At 35.2% G+C, this 20,715-nt stretch overlaps 1 protein-coding gene across 1 annotated transcript; it reads right to left on the bottom strand.

Annotated features, from left to right (window-relative positions):
- Positions 1–276: 276 nt before the first annotated feature.
- Positions 277–20,709, bottom strand: DDX46 (DEAD-box helicase 46). Its single transcript, XM_085312800.1, has 20 exons — positions 20,632–20,709; positions 19,579–19,744; positions 19,152–19,300; positions 18,707–18,820; positions 16,860–17,025; positions 16,280–16,400; positions 15,753–15,928; positions 15,182–15,303; positions 14,022–14,100; positions 12,099–12,181; positions 11,168–11,332; positions 10,046–10,208; positions 9,000–9,193; positions 8,269–8,406; positions 7,456–7,605; positions 6,658–6,855; positions 5,865–6,083; positions 3,669–3,813; positions 2,891–2,964; positions 277–2,103 (listed from the first exon to the last, which is right to left on the bottom strand). Exons 2-20 carry the CDS (start codon positions 19,712–19,714, stop codon positions 2,056–2,058), a joined length of 2,640 nt encoding a protein of 879 aa, XP_085168926.1. The 5' UTR covers positions 19,715–19,744; positions 20,632–20,709; the 3' UTR covers positions 277–2,055.
- Between the last annotated feature and the right edge of the window lie 6 nt (positions 20,710–20,715).

The raw sequence follows: 20,715 nt of genomic DNA, 5'->3' as shown, positions 1-20,715 counted from the left end.
ATTTCCCTACTCCAAGAAGTACAAGGTTAACTGTTACAGGAAAAAAAAAAATGCAGGAACAATGTAAGAAGTACAGAAAACAGATGAGTTATCCAGAAAGACAGTTTCTGAAAAATATACATTGAAATTATTTTTATTTTTTGCTGGAATTTAAAAAACATAGGAATATTGACATTGCATTTAAAAAACCCAGGAAGTCAAAGATTATACATTGTTTCATCTCTGAAATCCAACAATGCAAAGCTGGAAATCACAAAAATGTCTCCATCGTGCCCCCCTTTTTTCCTTTTTTTTAAAAAAGGAGTTACCAATATATATATGAACATTTTGAAACAAGATTTTTGAAGAAATGTCAAGACTGTCCAAACTTGAAAGTGCTCTTCACTAAATACATCAAAATCTGTCGTTATTCTGAGGGGCACTGCCAAAATGAAACACACAAGTTGCAGGAAACACATCAAAACCCAGTTTTTAACAGAAGGAAAGCTGATGTATTTAAAGGGAACCATAGGTTTTTAGTTTTGAGATTTTTTTGAATTTTAAGATACGTTACTGCACGTGCTTCTTCTCATTCTGCTCAATGGCTTATTTGTATTAACATTGGCAAGTACTATGTTAAGGGGTTTTCTTACCCGAAATGTAAACTGTTAAGTTCGTATGATCATTACTTTCCTTTCCTGTACTGAAAATAAGGTACACTGATGTTAGAATAAGACGGTTGTATGCAAACAGAAACGACCAGAAGTTTAGAAATAGAAGTTGTGAATTTGTACAGCTATGATGCAGGTCGTATGATTTGTCTTCACGAGAGTTAAAGCAGTATATACACAACTATTTTAAAATGACACATTTCTTCTCAATGTGTCAGGTAAGAAAAGCTTTCTACAAAAGTCCTTTTGAAGATCATCATCTTGAAAGTCTCGCAGCTGCTTGAATGAGACAATTCAAACTGCTACTGCTTAGGCCCCAGATAAGTACAGACACAGGAAAGTTAAATATCTAGAATAAGAAGTGTTTATCACAATTACTGATGGTTTCAAGGGGATGAAACCTCAAAAAAGGAAAGGTCTTGCCTGTCCCAGTAATGTGATAGCTTATCGACTGCAATGATAGTCAATATTTGTGGAATTGACTCATAAATATTATTACTCAATTTTACCTAAAGCCATGTCCTAACAGTAATAAAGACAATCCTGGGGAAAACCACATTAAATGCATATATAAGAACACTATAAAAACTGACAAAGTCATATTTCATTACAAAAGAGGTTTCTCTTTTTTTCTGAGTATTTCTTTTTAAACTAAATAGGCTTTAAATCTTATGTCAGAGAAAGAGGAAAAAAAATCAAATCCTAAAATTCTGATGTTTAGGAAAAAAAGAAAATTATTTTCATACTACAAAACATTTCACTTTACAAAAAATCCAAAGAATTATTCTATTAAGTGGATGATAAAGATAAAATAGGAAATGAAAAGGATGAAAAGATCTCAAAACTAGATCTCAAGTATTTTTGGATAAAATTCTCTGCTCTGATCAATGCAGGACTCTCTGACATTAATGGGGTGTTTGTACTGGGAATGAATGTATGTGGAACCAGCCAGAGAGATGCTATGGATCAGAAGAAAATCCTGCCTTTATTTTGGTGTTTTATCATTATTCCAGTATAAACTGATATGATGTAAATCATCCCCACAATATGAAGCAGGTACATTCTAACAATTTCCAACACAAATCCCCACATTGTTTAATTTACTTAACAGTATAGTCTGTCAGGAAAATTAAAATCTGTTTTATTTGATATTCTTCATGGTGAAAAGTATATAAACTACACTTTTAAATTAAATCATGCTCTGCCAAAACTGGTCTGCTTTAAGACTGCTAACCTTAGTGGAGAGAATTAAGATGTCTCAGCAAGTATCAATTTTGTGTTAAAAAAATGTCCGCAGACAAAATAAAAAAATTCTTAAGTTACAATAAGCAGTGTAAACAGCAAAAACAACAGAAGCCACAAAGTTTCACACACCAGCCACTGGCAGACAGATTACTCCAAATATTTATAGAACTTTGTATCTTCCTTTGTTGGTTGGTTGGTATGAATTTTGCTGCAAATAAAGAAGAGAAGTAATCACAGTTAAAATGGTAAACAGGTAAACGAATTGCAATAAAACCCACTGACCATAAATTCATATTACATATCACTAAGCAGTTCTTTTGCAATCTCCTTCCTTTGGAAGTTGGAAGAAATGTTTATGGGGAGGCCATCAATTTTGAAAAAGGAGCAAAACTGTATTGATAAAGGCTCAGCAAGACCATTTGAATTGACTGCTGAGCTGAAAGGCTATTTGAAGAGAAAGACAAAACAAGACACTACAGCGTATAATACAGTATTACTGAAGGTTGTTCCAGAGAAAGTCAAGGTTTCTCTAACCAGAGAGTCCTAAACAGTTTCTCAAGACAACATCTTCTTTGAAAATGGAGTATGTTGAACACAACTAATTATTAGCTGGGTATGCTGTGGAGTTAAGGCAAAACAATTCTCACGTATGTGAAGTATTCAAATAAGAAATGTAAACTCCTCCTTCACCCCCTCTGCCTGATAGAGATGATACTAAGAAATGAACTATGAACTGACCCTTTTAAGGGGTCTTGAGTCAAAAAACTCWGTTAATGTCTTATCTCCATCTGCTGGTTGGATAACAGCCACATGTCCAGCTAACTGAACAGAGTAATGTATTTTCGGGGTTGTTCAAGAAACTGGTTTTTAGATCTACAGTTTCCAGACCCTGATATTAATAAAAATTTACGCCACAGCTCAAGCGTAAACATTTGTAGGAATCAGTCTCATACAGCACTAATTGAGGCACATTCCTCCACAGAGATTTTACTCACCAATCTGATAAGCTCCTCTTTTATAAGTCGCGTGATTTCTGCCTTTGCTTTCTGTACAGCCAGTTCATTGGCACCTGAAGACATAAAATAACAATCTTAAACTCTTTCTGTATGCAAAACCTGTGGAATAAATATTGCTGGCTATTTTCAGAAACACTGTAAAAATTGACAAATATCCTCAGCTATTTGCTGATSAACACTCCAGTATTGCGTAGATTGTCACAGCTAGGTTGGATTCTGTTTTAAGGAAGATACTTTAAACAGATAATCATAATTTACTATCCAGAAATAATTAAGATTAGAGGTTTATTTGAGAAAGACTGGCAACTGCAATGGAGAATGCCACAACCACCACAAGACATGCAAAGTTGTTGTAGGTAGCTGATGTAATCTCYTACGCCTTTAACTTAAAAGAAAAAAAAAACACCCCACAAGATTCAAATTTTCTCCCGAATTCCTCACCAGTGTAGAGAACATTTTTGTTCTTATTCTCTCTCTCTCTCTCTCTTTTTTAACATCACATTCTCTCCCAAACTGTTTCCATACACGTTTGCTATTGTTCTGTAGCAGGTCAGTCTTCTCAGGAGCAGCATCTCAGTGCTCCATTTGACAAAGGGCATTAAGATAAATGATTGTTTCCTGAATGATTATATTATTTGAAAAGTAACTACAGTGGGTGTGTAACTGAGCATCTAAGGATTATGACTTGAAAGATTTTATGCCTAGTTACAAAAGTAGAGCTGTATCGTTAACTGTAACTTTTATAAAGAATACTTACTCTCTATAGCCAAATAAATCTTTCGTTCTCCTTCCTTGGGTTCTTTGCCTGGAGGGAAATAAGTTCCTCTGATTGTAATAGCAGCTTCAGAATATTCACTGATTCTCTGCAGAGCTTCTTTGGATGTAACTTTCCATCTGGCAGTCTGCAAGGTGAAGGATATGGAAGAATGAACGATGAGAAAGGCATCACACAAAATGGGAATTCAAAGAGTAATTGACATTTTAGACAAAAAAACAACAATATCCCACTGCAAGAAACAGTAATGGCATCCTATTTTAAAAATAACTGGCTAAAATTTCAATCCACATTTTAAAGTGAGTATATTAAAAAAAAAAGAAGTTATGTCAACAAGATAAAGTTATGGAAGGGGAAGAAAGAGTGGATAGATAGTACTATTAAAGCAAGAATTCTCTTTCTACTTTGCTACACTGGAAGTTTAAAAGCTGTTATCTTTTCCTTTTGATTTTCTGAAGCAGCACTTACAAGTATTTTATTTAACATTCTTTGCACAGGAGTAGACCTCAAAGGCAAATATATGCTGGCTGAAGAAAAAAATAAAGAAATCTTAAAAATATTCTCCATAAAAAAGTCTTAAGAAATAAACATTGCCAGTTGCTTTCAGAATAATGTAAAAATTGTCACAAATCTATACAATAGCCTCAAAAATATTTCAGTATAATAAAATTTCATTTAGACAATGAAAATACTACGAAGCAGCTATTAGTTTATTATAAGTTTTCTACACTGAGATTTTTTTTTGTCCTTTGTAACTCTCGGTGAGCTCTTGTATTCAAAGGTAGAGAATTTTAGAACAAGACTGGATTAGCTCTTACTCTGTTTGTGTGAAGGCAGTGCTATTTCTGACAGAAAGAGTGATTACCATCTAGTCGCTGTTCTGTTTGTCAGTTCTGGTAGGTTAAGCAAACATATCATGTCTCATACTTTAGGCAACTACTTTTCCAGAAGCCAACTTTGGAATACCGCCTCAGAAAGCAAGATGCACGTCCCTAGCTCAAAACTTTTGCTTGTTACACTTACTCTCTACAAGAGGTACCATACCAGCATTACGCTCACTCTCAGAAATCACTGCACCCATAAACATGGCAAAACCTGCCGYGAGGAAGGCTAGACTATGCCTGTCCTATGTCGCATGTAATGGTACTGAATGGCTGTGCAGTACTTCTATCAAAAACAGCCTCCTAATCAGCTTTCACTCTTGCTCTAGGCAGCTTCAGGTGATCATTTTATTTATTCTAGAACAGTCCCTGGCATCTCTGCTCTGCACTACGTTAAGTACTTATACACACATACAATACAAGTCCCTCTCCCGAAAGGCTTACAGAGATTTTCCAAGGTCATAATCAGCAGTGATGATTCTCACCAATAAATTGCCATTTATACTTCAGAGTTTTAGAGAACTTGTTACAAAATATTAAAGAACAAATAGTGCCAGAAAGCATAACAGTGAAAGAAGATTAGAGTTTTTTCCTAGTGTAGCTCTACAAATAATTTCAAGATCTACAAATTGTTTATTTGTAGATGCAAGTATGCAGATAACAGAAAGTTACCACCTGTCTAGCCATTACAAGCTGGCAATGCTTTGTAGCCAGCAAGCTTATCTTCAAAGGGCTGAAAGGTAAAAGGACCCTTGGCAAAGTGATAAATCTAGATAAACAACGTTCTGTGAATGAGACACAACTTAGTAAGAGTTAAGAGGATTTCTGAGAGGGAAGGGTAACAGACTGACAACACAACAGCTTGATAAAATAGGGCAAATGAGGAAGAACCTTGAAGATATGTACAAGGACTTTGTGCTTGATACCGTGGAACAAAAATACTTAGAAGAACAGATGAGGCAGACTACAACAGCAATATGCTGAATGGGAAAAATGCTCAGGTAATCAAAAAGCAAGGAGCAGTACAGGAGTCACTGTAGCATACTCTTTAAAATACTGAGTCAGAAGATGTGAGTATGAGAGAAGTCAATGGCTGAGGGTGAAAAGATTTCTGTATAAGGAATGCTAGTTTTCATGATACTCTGTCTAAAAGCTGAGAAWTAATCAGATACAATGTAGTAATTTCAACTAGATATGATAGGAAAAAAATATTGGAATAATCATAGTCTAAGCTATATAGCTAGCCTTTGTTAAATAATGGTCATTCAAGTTTGATTATAGTAAAATGGTTACTTGCCTGTGGGAAGTCATTGATCTCTAATTCTTCTTCATATCTCTTAAAAGATTCATTTTGTCCTCCATCCTGTTTTTCCTCCTCCTGCTTTTCTATGGGTACATAATTGAGTTTAGCATTTATTTTTTCCGCCAGTTGCTCTGCAATGGTCTTGGCAGATACAGTAGGAGCTTGAATTGTGCCTCCTCTCAAGATAGCATTTGTAGCCTGTTGCATCACATCCTGTGAAAAAAAAACAGGTACACATTCAAGACAAGGTAGCCAAAAGAAGCCATAACCAACTTCTGCAGACGTGGGTTTCATTAAAGCTTTCAGTGTATTATAAATATCAACATAACAAATTTATCTTCAAAAATTCTTTCTCTTCTTTCTGTCCTCTGAAAACCTCCATCATACCTGCATACCAAAGATCTTTTGAATATTCAACTCAAAATACCTTTGGACATACCAGACCATATTAACCTAAGTCCAAATGGATTGTTCCTTATATGCCTCAGTAGAGAAAGATGTTCTGCAACTCTGCTGAAGTAGCCAAAATTTAACTCACTCCTGATAAAATTATGCAATTAACCCTTGTGCCAGGAAAGATAAAAGTTTCCACTTTCGTATTAAATCACATTATCATATCATTACAAATCATCACTGAGTTAGCCCAGCACAGACGACCTAAATAATGCAATACATTATTACTACTTGAAGGAGCAAAATAAAAAGGAAGCCAAGGAACAAAACATTAAATACATTCTATATGACATTTATTAAAAAAGAAAAGAGATTGCTCTGTAAAGGGTCTGACCTTAAAGTGGAAAGGGACCAATACTTGCGCCTCTGCTCCAAGATTCTTCTGAGCGTTGATTCGCAAAGCCAATCTTTTAGCAATTTCCAATTTTTCTGCATTACCAGCTGATGGCGTAGGAACATTTGATGTTCCTGGTGCTGCCATGTCTTTTACTCTTTTCTTTGAATTGAACATGCTTTCAATTTGTTCATCAATCTAAAGAAAACAACAATAATTAGATCACTGCATTCAATCTAAAGGAAACAACAATAATTAGATCACTGCATTTACCATTAGATAATCTCATCATTCTAAAGAAAGAAAACACTAAGGTGCATTTAGTTTGCATGCTCTTAAAGAAACAAATCTGCCACAGTAAATGGTAGAAGCCTGCGCAGAACTACAGCTCAGCAAAAAGAGCAGATGATCGAACAATCTGCAAAAAGTTTRAAAAACTTAGCAAAGAGATTTACTTTCCAGATCACAAAAAGGAAACTAATAGACATTAAGAAAAGATCTAGTAAGGATTTAAAAACAGAAGCATTGTAACATTTATACAACTATATGTACTATTTTAAGTATAAAATACCAGCAAGTCAGGAACATACTCTCAAGGTCTTCACAAGAGAGCTGTATATCTTTTACATTAAAGAAGATACGGACCTACTCACAGAATTCAACTAATTAAATTGGTAGTGTAGGACATGGAATAACAAAAACTTGTGCATTCTGCAAACTGCCATGTAATTTACTGAAAAAAAAAAAAAGATTATACTGGAAATTCTTAGAAAACTTGATCTATTTTCAGATGCTTACATCAACAGCTGTATCTTCATCATCTGAGTCTTGCAAGCCAAGAGCTGCTTTTTGTAGTTTCTTTCTTTCATTAGCCAAAGCCTGCTCTGTTTCATCAAATTTAAAACCTTTACCAGAGAATCCACTGCTTTTCTTAATAATCTTTCCCTCCTAAAAACAAAAAGGTATATTTTTATACTTATACATAAGTTTTAAAACCCACTTCCAGTAGTCTTAAAATAACTATGGAAACATACTAATTAGTTTGAAGTTACTTATTTAGAAAAGCAAATCATAGGGCATTTAGAAAGCTCTTCAAATTTTAAAAACTGTTTTACAATGGAGTGCAATGAAAAAGCTATGTTAGTTCAGCAGGTAGAAACAATACACTATTGGGATTTTGTCTAAGTGTATAGTTACAATGATCCTCAAATACTGTCAAAAATATGTTCTGATGTGTGAAAAACTTTGAAGTCAACATTTTCAGCATAAGTAAGATCCTCTGACGGTGGGGGCTCTGGAAATAACACACAAATTTTGCGAAGGAGCTTTATTATCTTTCACGTAAATTTTGATACGAGCCAAAGTGCCACTTATACGGCAGGTATTTCCTCATCGAGTACCAGATGCCAATATTTAAATTCTCAGTAACAGGCCTGTAAATGACATTCAAAATTCCAATTCTGAAAACATTTACAACACTTAGCTAAGCACACATATGCATTCCCCATGAAGTCAGTGAGATGACTCATGAATGTATAGTGTACAACTGGACCCACACGCACACACGTTAAACTCAGAGCAAAGCCCACTACAGAAGAAAGGATTACTTACAGCCTTCTGCTGGTCTTTGAAGTCAGCCCAGAGCTTCTCCAAATCGGTAGGAATTGGATTCCCAGACAACTCCAAAGCCTTAATGATATCACCAGCATAGCGTGCTTGATCCTCAGTAATGAATGTATATGCATATCCCTAGTCAAAAATAATTTTAGAAAAGGTAAAGAAAAAAAAATCTATAAAGACATTTTATCTCTAACCTTGTTAAAGCACCCTTGCACAGATGCTGTTGTTCTGGTCAATAAATRTAACTATGATATTCATGTATGGATTTATGTATTTTATCTATAAACAGGAATGTAGAACAAACAATATGATTTCCCAGGAAACTGATATGGAAGTGATCAATCACAGATGGCAAAAACAGAAGTCTTTCCTTTCGATCTTGTCATGGTTATGGTTATAAGTTTGGAAAATAAAATCTTACAAATTTAGTAGAGCATATTTCCAAGAGTGAAAAATACAACTTTCAGATACGAAATGGAATTTTTTTAAAAAAAATCATACATTAGAAGAATATGTAAACTGCAGCTTCCCTAATGTTAAAATTCAGATTGTATTTTGCCCACGAGCTCTCTAAAAACCTTAAAGACCTAAACAAAAACCCTCTTTCCATCAAAAACATATGAAATACTCTTCTCCATGGCTAYCCTTTGAGAGCACCTTCATCAACATTACACAGGCAAAATTTTCAGCCAAACACAAAACAGGCAACTGATTTTACATACTTTATTGCCAGCTCGTCCAGTTCGGCCTGCTCTGTGCACATAATCCTCATAATGGTTGGGACAACTATAATTGACCACCAGCATCAATTGTTTTACATCCAAGCCCCTTGCTGCTACCGACGTGGCCACTAGAAGTTTGCAAATTCCATTCTTGAAATCATTAATTATGCTGTCCCTGTCATACTGATCAATACCTGCAAGAAAATCAGACAAAACAGTTAATTGTATAAACCTCTGCTGTTTATTCATTTTTATTAGTTTCTTCTGGTTTTAAGTCAAAAGAATCTGTACACAGATCAGAACATCCTCCAATTTCAAATAACCCAAAGCCTCAAGAAGTTATAAATCTTCAATGAACTCATGGTTCTACAAGCAACATATCTAATCCAGAGTAATAAACTTCTGGTCTTTCCACTTTCAAAAATTTTAATAGGATTACCATTTGACATTTTATATTTAATTCAGACCTCATTTGGAGAACTTACCTCTTTTGTAAAGGCAAGATAAATCTCAAAGTAATAGGCTTATTTTTCCTTCTTGCATTGCTGCACTAAATGAACCACCGTTTTGTGCTTATTGGTATTTTCAAGAACACTATGTAAATAAATATTCTGGGATGGCCAACATTCTGGAGAGACTTCCTCTTCTTACTACTCTACTACTTCTTTTATATCACTACTTTAGAATACTAAAACAACTGTAGCTAATACTCAACTAATACTCCTCCCAACTGGTTTTGCAATAGCAAGTAGTTTAGTAAACAATATTGCTAAAGAGGTGCTAACTCTCAGTTCACAATCCTGTTGCACAGAAACTGCATTTGGCATCTGATGACACCTCATATGTAACAATAAAGAACAATTAAGGAAAACTATCATATCTATTTAAAAGCAAGAGACAAATATCTTTTCCAACAACAAAGCAAATCCTGCCTGGAAGAGATAGTCTGAAGAGGTACTATATATAAGATACTTCTCTCTATAACTATGAAATACCAATATTCTGGTTTGAAGTTGTTAATGTGAGTGCATAAGACTGCACATTACCTCCATGAAGAGACAAGCAGGGATAAGCAGCTCTCATTAAATCTTTCAACAGACCATCAGCATGTTCTTGTTTATCTACAAATATGATAACTGATCCTTTCTCCTGATAGAGACCCAGTAGCTCAAGTAACTTCAAAAACTTTTTCTCCTCTTCTATGACAATCTGGAAGAAAAACCACAGAAAAGCAGAGTAGAGAATGAACTGTATCTTCAGTCATTAGATACAATCACTGGGGCATAAAACATAAGTCCAAGTAACTTTATCTGTTCATTTTTGCTGTAATCATGCTCTGAAAACATTTCCTGTGTTTCATTCTGTCAGTCAAAGAACAACAGGATACAAATTAGAAAGCATTTCAATGCACAAAGCTCATCCTCATTTCAACCACTTATCTTTTTCAAAAGAAAATACCTTCTGCTAGTATTTGATATATGGTAAGACAGCACCACAACATTACAATGTTTGCAAATTAAAAGAAACAACTTCATTATCTTTTGAATCCAATAGTCTAATAGTTGACAAAGAAACAAACAAATGTACTGTCAATAAACAAAGGATTTTCTGTATTTGTAAACACTGTTTACTACCATTAGCCCCTCCATTTCAATCACTTCCTCTGGCTTCCACAGCTAGTTCACAAAAAGTTTCACATTAAATAGGATGGCAGCTCAGAAATGTCGCTTTCTAACAATGCCATTTCTTTTCCTTTCAAATCCTTTTGTATTTTACTCAGGGATTTCTGGTTGCGTAGCAGTTCAGCTAATACATACCTCATTTCCTTTTAAAATATTGGTAAATGTTTGTAAATCCTGTCTTTTTCTACAACATTTCTTACAACAAACAAATCGTACCTCTCCAATTCATGCAACAAGGAAAATAAATCTTATTGACATAAAAGGACTTCATTTCTGTGAATCTGTTAATTTTCCAAGTCAATGTCTCAAATTGCTGCTAAGATACAAAATGAAATAAATGGAAGAATTTTGAGCTCATGTTCAGTACGGTCACTGAACATCTAGGAATAAAAATGCCTTGGGTATATCAGTTCATATTCAATATTGCTGGAAACACTCTTTTGCCCACAAACCAGAAGATAAAGAAGGCAGATGTGTGATACTCACAACATGTTGCTCCACATCAGAACAGACAACACTTCTGCCTCCAACCTGCACTTCTATAGGTTTACTTAGGATTCTCCGAGCTAATGCCTCCATAGCTCTGGGAAAAGTAGCAGAGAACATGACAGTCTGACGATCAGGCCTGACGTTGTCTACAATGCGCATGACCTGGTTTAAGAGAACACTTCTAGTTAATATCAAAGTGTTGTAACTAAATGTAATAAACATACTGAGCTGTCTTCTCTAAAGCCAGAAGGTACCCGCACTACACAGAACACAAAACATTTCTTTACAGATTTCATCCTGGGACCCTGGCACTGTCAGTGGAAGACAAGCAAAATTTGCTGGACTCAACAGGAGGCCGAGTACCAGCATGAAACCCTACAGAAGCCCAAGAGAAATTCTAAGACATGCAGCAGAAACTCCACAGCTCAGGAGACAAAATAAGGGAATATTCCTAGTTTTGTAGGACGAAATAGCTTGATGGTAACTGAAACAGTCCTAGATGTCCACAGCTGCCAGCAAATATTGTCCTTGTCATTTTCTATTACTTTGTTCCTGTCTCCTGCAGGACACTGCCAGGAGATACCAAAGGCTTTTTAAGCAGGCTACAACTACTTATATGACACCTACATCAAGCGCTTACATAGCGCTACAGCATGATCAAAAATTCCACACGTATCCAAACCACGCATGCAAGAAAAAGTGTACATTAGAGGAAAAGTATGTACTCTAACCAACATAAAAATCTATCAAAACCAAAACATGCAAGGATGGACAAAAATTAAAGAGCTGGTTTGAACTGTCATCCATGCATAGCACCTCTTCTTGAACAAGCACTTGCCATTCAATTAAAACCTAACACCAATTGTTGCTAAATCCTCTAAGTGAAAAAATAACATCCTGCAGCAATGCCACTCATGTCATTAATTACCTGAGGCTCAAAACCCATGTCAAACATTCTGTCTGCTTCGTCAAGTACAACATAAGTGACTCTACGGAGATTTGTCACCCGACCTGTGAAAGGAGAGGAAAAAACACATGGGAAACAAAATCAAATGGAAATCTAGTTTCCCTCAGGAGTAATCTTTTAAAAATGTTATATATTCTCACTATCTTCTAACAAACACATTAATTATTTTTTTAAAAAAATTCACTGAATGTGAATTTTAATTTCTCATTTTAATCACATCTACATTCTGGGAAATGTGTAAGTATGCACAAGGCCCTCTATTTTGTCAAACTCTTCTCTTGCATACCATCATAGGGCCAGAAGAACCTGTAAAATTCAGAAAACAGCCCTCGCCAAAACACATCATAAAACTAAGACTGAGATGAAGCAAGGAGCCACATCAGCCATTATCTGACAGCGCCACCTAGAAAAAAACATATTAGAGATTACAGCGCATGTGTGGAAGGCAAAGTCCAGTGCTAACTGTTGCAGCCTCAGAAAAATTCCTTTTATACATATAATCTGTAATGCTTCCTTGGAGCTAGAAATAGCTACTTGAGGATAATCAAACTAATTCTAGTTAACTGCTAATACTATGCAGAATATAGAGTAAGCAGTCTTTTAAAAATGAATATATACAGATTAAAACACCTATCCAGTATAGATACTAAGTTTAAAAATAAGAACTATCCCAAACTCTGGGACAGCTGGAAACAAATTAAGCAAGTTGTATATCTGTTAACATTTTGAAATGATCATGGACAAGATAATTAACACCCTTCCCAAAAAATTAGCTAAACAAAAGTTCCCATTCGTGAGAAGTATTTAACTCAAGGATTTAAGAATCACATTTTCAAAAGATACAAACATATGAACACTTTTAATTTCACGTGTAATGACACTGTCGAGTGCTCTCAGAATGGAATCAGAATTTTTACATTTTCTACAACCATCACTCAGACTTGTGCCTTATCAAACTATAGCAGAATTTGGTACTTTCAACTTCAGCACATTATAGCTGAGTCCTCAAATTATTTTTCAGAGATTTAGTGCTGCACTATTTTAAGATACTGAATTCAGTTAAGTAACAAAATAAGTATTTCTTATATACATCTTAAAATCTATGTAGCTATTTAACATATTAATACTTTCATCCCCAAATAACAACTTCCTAAAATTACTTGGGAACAGCATTAATGTACCTACCTTTGACGATTTAAGTCTTGGAAGCCCAGTTCTATATGTCTTGAAGGTACTTTTTCCACAGAAGTTAAATAATGTCAACAGTTTAGTAGAGGTTTTGATGTGGAATAATTTAATAATAAAACTTTATCTAATAAGCATGCAATGGTTACACTAGGACAAAACCTCTTAAAGCTGCAGTGTCTCAGTTTAATCAACCTGAGTATTCGAGGTAAGGTCAGTTCTTTCACATTTGCATAGTCATTTAGGGAGGGCTGTTATTATATTATTATAGTTATTATTTTTAAATCAGTAGATAAAGGCAGAGTCAGACACTCTGAGTAAAAGGGGGTAACTGCTGAGTTACACTAATGATAACGAAGGAGCAATGACCACTCAAAATAGGCAACTGCTGTGTAGATCGACCTTTGTCTAAACGACTTGAAGTTAAAAAATTTGTAGCAGCACATTTTAAGTCATAAATGCTCTCAGAAACTCTTCAAGAATTTAAGAATTCCTGTCTCCCCCCACCAAAATCAAACCAATAAATGATTAAAGCTATTATTAGTGCTACATATTCTCAATAGTTAGATAGTGCAGCCTGAAGAGAYGTAAGAAAATTCCGTAAGACCATTTATCAAAATACATGATCTTTTGAATTTGTTTGTTAGAATTACACAACAAATACAAAAAATTCTCCATAGGAAAAGGTTTTCTACTCACCATTGTTAGCTGCTAACATGTCAATCATACGTCCAGGTGTGCACACAATAATTTCAGCACCTCTTTTGAGTTCAGCTATCTGATTTTAAAACACAGTAAACTTAATTTAACAAACCATTAGAAGTGTTTTTTTTTAAGATGTATGACTTTGTAACGAATAAAACAACCTGCAACATTTGGTCACTTTAATATAGTTGTTCTACTAATATAAATTGTTTGTTTCAAGATTCTCCTTACCGATTTCTTTAAGTTTTTGGAAAACCTTGCTTTCTAAAAGAGTGACCTCTGATAACCTAAAGTCACTACCATTAGAAGAAGATTTTTAATGAGGATATGACTTCTATACAGTAAAGGACCTATATGAAAATCTACATACTACATCAGGGACAACTGATATATTCAAAATTGTTAATAAACAATGTTCCATCACACATAGTCACAGAACTTTGAAATTCAGTAGTCTCCACAAATGGGAGGGAAGAAAATATACCCCAAAATTCACCTCCAGATTGGACTAACAGGTAATACTTGATAAGGCAACAAAACAATGTTAACAGTTTCTGCCCACTCCTCCCAATAAAAATACCTGAGCTGTTTCTTTTTTTAATCTTGTAAAAATGTATCTCCTCAATTATTTTCAAACTGTCACATCACATAAATGGCTTAATTACTGCCAAGTTCAGTACACACATATAAAGAAACAATCTCAAACTTTTAAGGACCATAATTGAGAATCTTCAAGGCCACCACGCACCACAGCACCCCCACGTAAGCAGTCAACATTCCTGCTATCCTGAAAGCATTTTATACCGTCAGTTTAGACACAGAAGAGTAATTCTACATCAGTCATTGAGAAGATGGCTCTGAAAATCCCAGAGCACCATTCTATGTTAAAATTCCGTGCTGATGTGCCACTGCCAAACATGTAAATGATTGTACACTGTACAGGCTAGAGGGAAACTCTTTACTTTATAAGATCTAAATTAAGTGGAAATGCTAAAGCATTACTACCATTCACACAAAGAAAATCCAGAACAGAGACTGCAAAAAAGGATTGGATTTATGGAAAAGAGAAAGCAACTAYATTATTCACTATGAAAGTAACATTAAATAAAAATAGTTGAGAAATATTTGACAAACAAGTTATTTCTTTTGTGTACCTGTTCGCTGATTCCTGTTCCTCCATACACACAGACAACTCGAAGCGCAAGTGTCTTTGAGAATTTCTTACACTCCTTGGTAATCTGCAAAGCCAACTCTCGAGTAGGTGTCATAATGACCGCTGAAAAACAAAGAATTTCTGTCATCCACTGTAATGTAAGAGATGCTGTTACTCATATGATAAAATTTAACCCCTTGTAATGAAGTTTAAAGCATTTCTGTTAAGTCACATGCAATTTACTTGCACACGATTTAAAAAAAAACAATTTCAGGAGAGCTAAGACAGTACAAAGACAGGGTGGAAACCTGGTCAAAGTTTCAAAATGAAGGAGTAAGGACCACCTCCAGATATACGGATATACAAGTGCTCTTAAAACCCTSTTATGGCAGAAATTTCAGTAACTGAATATTTAGAAAAGCTACTCAAACTAATGGATGTAAATGTAAGTAAATGTAAACTTAACTAAATACTCCTCCCTAACACCACCAGCAGAACTGAAGATTCTTCTAAAGCATATGCATGACTTTTTATTTATTGAAATAGCAACTCTGAAAACAAAAGCTTTGTACCTATAGGACCTTCTCCTTCTTCTAATGCCCTCTGATCCATAATGTGTCTAAACATGGGCAAAAGAAATGCAATAGTTTTTCCACTTCCTGTTTTAGCAATGCCAATCAAGTCACGTCCATTCATAATTGCCGGGATAGCCTGCGTTTGAATGGGAGTGGGCTTTTCATAGCCATGTCTTAAAGAAAGGAAAAGAAAAAGATATTAGAAGAACAAAATAGGATTTGACAGGTAAGAATCACAAAGTCCTGCTGGAAAAATGTACATATTCATATTCGCACACAAAAATCAGTGTAATTCAAAAAATACAGCTCAAAAAGGAGCAAAAATGTATGTTAGAAATGGCAGAAGGAACAGTCCCCAACAATAGTTCAATGATGGGTAGAAACCATTCTGATGTCTATGCAAGTAACATCTACAAAGACAGTGTACGTTGAATTAAACAATGAGGAAAAAAGGTTCTCTTATGAACACATTAGAGATCACATTGAAGAAAAATGAAGCATGATATAGTTCATAAATTGCTTACTTTTTGAGGGCGGTGAGAATCTTCATGGAAATACCACATTGTACCCAAGTTTTTATTGGTTTGGGGCAGCCCTTTCCCTTGACTGTAATTCCCTCCAGTTCCAGTCTGTACACGTTCACCTCTGAAATAGAGTTTGCATTACAATACAGCTGAACTTGGAATTTCTCTGTTACCTTGACTGAAATATTCTTGATCTGTCTCCGAACGTGAAATACTAATTTTATCAGCACAAGAAAAAACATCTTTTAGCTTGTTACACAYAAATATGAGGTAGATGGGAAAAGACTTAGGTAAATTTTTCAGTGTACTTGTGTATAATCATACAAATTTATCAATAATACTGTAATTTAACTAATTCAGTGTTTCTCTATACCAAGTTGCTCCAARCAAATTCCCTCTTGCCTTCAAATTCTCTTCAAAGTTACTCTGAATTCTTGAACAGACAATGATTCTTTTTCTTCTTTCTTCTAAAATTATCTTTATATCCCAAGAGAACTGGCTGCTTCCTTGAACGTCAAAACCTGACAGAGCCTGTTTTCTTTTAAAGTACCCAAGATGTTCTGGTTGTATTTGTCATTACCTTCTTGAGTCATTTTAGCTAGTTCTGGTACTTCAACATAGAAGTTTTTCCTGAAGGGCTCATATTCTATCTTCCCATGATCCACTGGTTCTAGCAGCTTTCTCTGCTTGGTCTGATAGCCAGTCAGGGCAGTCTGAAGATCAACTTCCTCCTCTTCTGAGGAATACTGTATAGATTACATTTAGCGTATTAGTTACTGTGAACAATTTTCTGAGAGGTTCTGTTTTTTCATTTATAGAAGAACTTTATTCAGAAGCTACACTTAGTCCTTCTTTCCCCCATGAGAAGGCATACTGAAAACCCACCCTCAGTTTAAGAGTCCTAATCATTCTTTTATCCATTTCTTTCATTTTCCTCCGAAACCTGAACTTCCACTATGTTCTGTATCATTTTCCTGACTTCAAATATACTAATAACTAGACCAGTCTTGTCATTCAGATATAATCATTGCTACACGTTAATAGTAATATTAAGAGGAAAATACTAAGAAAAAAAATCCAGTATATTTGGCAGCCAGCATACCATGGAGTGATTCACGTCCCAGTGCTGTCATAGTTCCAAAAGACGCATCCAAGCCACCTTTAAACTAGTCAGATACTACTGACAATGCAGCTGCACAGACTCTAGTTCAGCCACAGTGCTAGGACAACATCTAGTCTACAAATCGGCCAAGGGTGTCTCTCCAAGCCCTCCCAGACAGCTGTGTATAACGTACCATTAACAACCATTCACGCACACAACACCATACACCATAGCAGAACCATGTTAAGCACTAAACATTCCTGTTCTCCTGCAAGCATTTCACACTGGCAGTTTGGACGCAGAGCAGCAACACRGGGAAGTTCACGTGCAGTCATTCAGCAAGACAGCGCTATGAAAATCCCAAAGCACTGTTCTACRTTAAAATTCAATACTCAGGCTGACCTGCCCTTGCCAAACAGGTAAATGATTGCACACTGTACAGACTAGAGGGAGATACTCTACTCTACAAGATTTACCAGTTCACTGAACCCAGATCCAGAGGGGACAGCTTGCACTTATCCACTTGTACTATCTCATCCTACTAAAGTACATTTGTTATTTACGGCCAGTGTAACAGAGAACACCTATAAATGGGGTTTAGGGTGCTTTCTGTCTATTAGAACACAGGATTTCGCATACTGTTCTGTAGCCTTAGGCAGAATGAAACTCCTTTTTATCGTTTCCTAAATGGTAAAATGAGAACTTCTACCTCTTATCGGTGCCAAAAGACACAGTTCATTCTGATTCATGAAATGTTTTGAAATCCACAAGTTATAGGTGTTTTAGAAAATATACACACACCCGTACGTAAATTAAACCAAAATGTAACACACAACCCCTCTCCCCCCACCTTTCTAAAAAAAAAAAAAAAAGATTAAATACATGCAACTAAACATTCAGACTGAACAGCTGCATAGATAACCACTCTATGCTAGTGGGTCATTCTCACGTGGGGTCACCAGGACTGCCTGCCAGATTCCAATAATCACATGTGAACTGTACACACACTAAATGTGACATACACCATCCCAGCCAGATTAAGAACAATTACAAAGCTAAACAACCTGCTGCACTCATTCAGTTCTCATCTGTATAACACTGTCTCTGTGCAATAAAGCTGCGATGGTGATCTCTGAAAAAAAACAGTGCAAGTAACAAGTAACTGCATAAGAGGAATAATCTTTTGACCATATTATGCAAATTAAGCAAGCAAATGCTTATCTTTTAGCAGATGGATAGTTCCAGGACCATCCTCATTTTCTCATGCCTCTTTTATAAAACATATATTGCCTTTGTATAGTAGCAATATAAGACACTTCCATTACCTCCATTGCATCTTGGTCATTCTCCATGAGCTCCCCTTTCTTCTTTTCTGATTCTGCAGCTGCCTTTTTGGTTGTCACCACAGTTACTACTTTGGTAACAGTTGGTCCAGATTTCTTACAAAAACAGTTAAGAAAAAAATATTATGTTACTATAAAACAAAAGACATACTGTATAAAACATACAGAATACATGTACTTCTGAGTGCTCTATACTATTTTTTTCACTTCTTTTGAAGAAATTTTATCAGGATAATGCTGACAGCTTGAAAAAAACGCCAGGGAACTAAAGTTAGAAGACATGGGCATTAAGCACATCTAATTTATTTCTTGCTTTTCTGCATATTTTTTCTCCCTTCATGTATTTTTTCAAAGTCATTTTTTCATACTAAAACAGTAAAACTATTTTTAAATGAAAAAGATGATAGATCTTAACAAGTGATTTTACCTTTTCACTCCCACCTCCTTTCACACTTCTCATATTGAACTTCTTAACCTCTTCTTTAACTTCTTCCATATAAGCATCCAAAGGATCTAACTCTTCATCTTCAACCTCATCATCTTCTTTTTCTCCTTCTGCAGTTTCCTCTTCATCATCTAATATGAAGAAGAAAGATGGGAATAAAACAGAGAGGGAGAGAGCAAAGTGTTCACATGTGTATTAAATTATTACTGTGCCCATATAATTAACTGTCCATTTTTTTTACTACATTTTTCCTCATCCAAATCCCTCCACTTTGTTAATCTCAATTTGAAGCCATGACCAGATTTAGGCTTTGTGATTTTATAGCTTACATTCTGAAAAAAAATAAAATCTAGTATGATAAAAAAAATTAGGAACAAACAGTTATTTTAACTGTTATATATAGCAATACCATCATCATCTTCTAAACTCCATTTTTTCCCTTGTTTCATCTCTTCAATTTCCTTTTTCAGTTCTCCTATGTTTTCCATAGCTTTCTTGCGTTGCTCTTCCCTCCACTTCTCCACTCTTTCTTTTCGTTTTCTCATTTCTTCTTCTAGTTTGTTCTGATCAAAGTTCTATGAGAAAAAAAAAACRGAAGTGAAAGTTATTGGCTACTGGCTTTAGTCTATGCTCTTTCAGACAAAACATTTCATCAGATCAATGTAAGCTTTGTTTCATCACACAGTAGAAGACTGGACATCCAGAAACTTAAAACAACAAAAGTAAATGAAAAATACTGACATCAACCGTAACACTTTCAAATAAGAAATTTAGTTCTCTGTGTTATTTTCCAATGTAACAACTGGTATACAATTTTTCAAATAACTGCTCCTTAATGAATTACACTTTCATTTACTTACTAGGAAAAATATTCTACAACAGTGAGTTTCAATTTTTCTGTGCCTTTGCTCCAGAAAAGACTAACTAATTATCATGTTCCCCTGTACACCCAACAGTCCTTTGGGTGCAACAAACTGTGATTGGTTTAGCATGGGGAGCCCTCACTGATAGGGCGGCCACTGTTAGTAAAAGATAGTAAAAATGCTGGGTTTATAAGAATTAGTTAAGATTGCTAATGCAGGATTTTTTTCACCTAGACATATCTTTCCTTGATATGAAACTAAGCAAACTGAGCTTCTCTTTCCCTTTGCCTTTTGATTCCTGTCAAGTTCCAGTCACCAAAAGTTTTTCAGCTTCCCTGTCAACACCTAGTATATGAAAAATGAGGTATCCTTCACACCCTCCTATGTTTTGCACTTTAAGCCATTCAAAATCTTGACCCAAGAACAACATTCCTCATGCCAAGAACTAGAAGCATACACCATGACAGAAGTCTGCGTTACTGAATGGGGTACAGTAACTAACTCTTTAATTCAGTGGAGATATATACAGAGCTAAGAAGGGGTTTTCTTTGGTTAATACAACGATCTACTGGTTAATAAAAAACTAGTCAGATCATTACCTCTGTTGTCACAGTACATACGCTAACATCTTTATCCTTTTCTTCTTCTTTGTCATCTTTCTCTTTTTTCTTTTCTTTAGAAAC

The sequence above is a fragment of the Rhea americana genome, unplaced genomic scaffold, assembly GCF_003343005.1.
Source record: "Rhea americana isolate MKP2758 unplaced genomic scaffold, rheAme1 scaffold_37, whole genome shotgun sequence".
Classification (NCBI taxonomy): domain Eukaryota; kingdom Metazoa; phylum Chordata; class Aves; order Rheiformes; family Rheidae; genus Rhea; species Rhea americana.
This window is presented reverse-complemented; position numbering and strand designations above follow the sequence as displayed.

What these genes read in the sequence shown, in the direction of transcription:
- DDX46 (XM_085312800.1), bottom strand. Translation starts at nt 19,714, where the DNA reads ATGAGAAAACGAAAAGAAAGAGTGGAGAAGTGGAGGGAAGAGCAACGC. An exon ending in TCAAAGACCAGCAGAAGGCT is followed by an intron (nt 7,606 to 8,268) that starts GTAAGTAATCCT and finishes TTTTGTTTTTAG; the next exon opens with GAGGGAAAGATTATTAAGAA. An exon ending in GATTTATTTGGCTATAGAGA is followed by an intron (nt 2,965 to 3,668) that starts GTAAGTATTCTT and finishes TTATGTCTTCAG; the next exon opens with GTGCCAATGAACTGGCTGTA.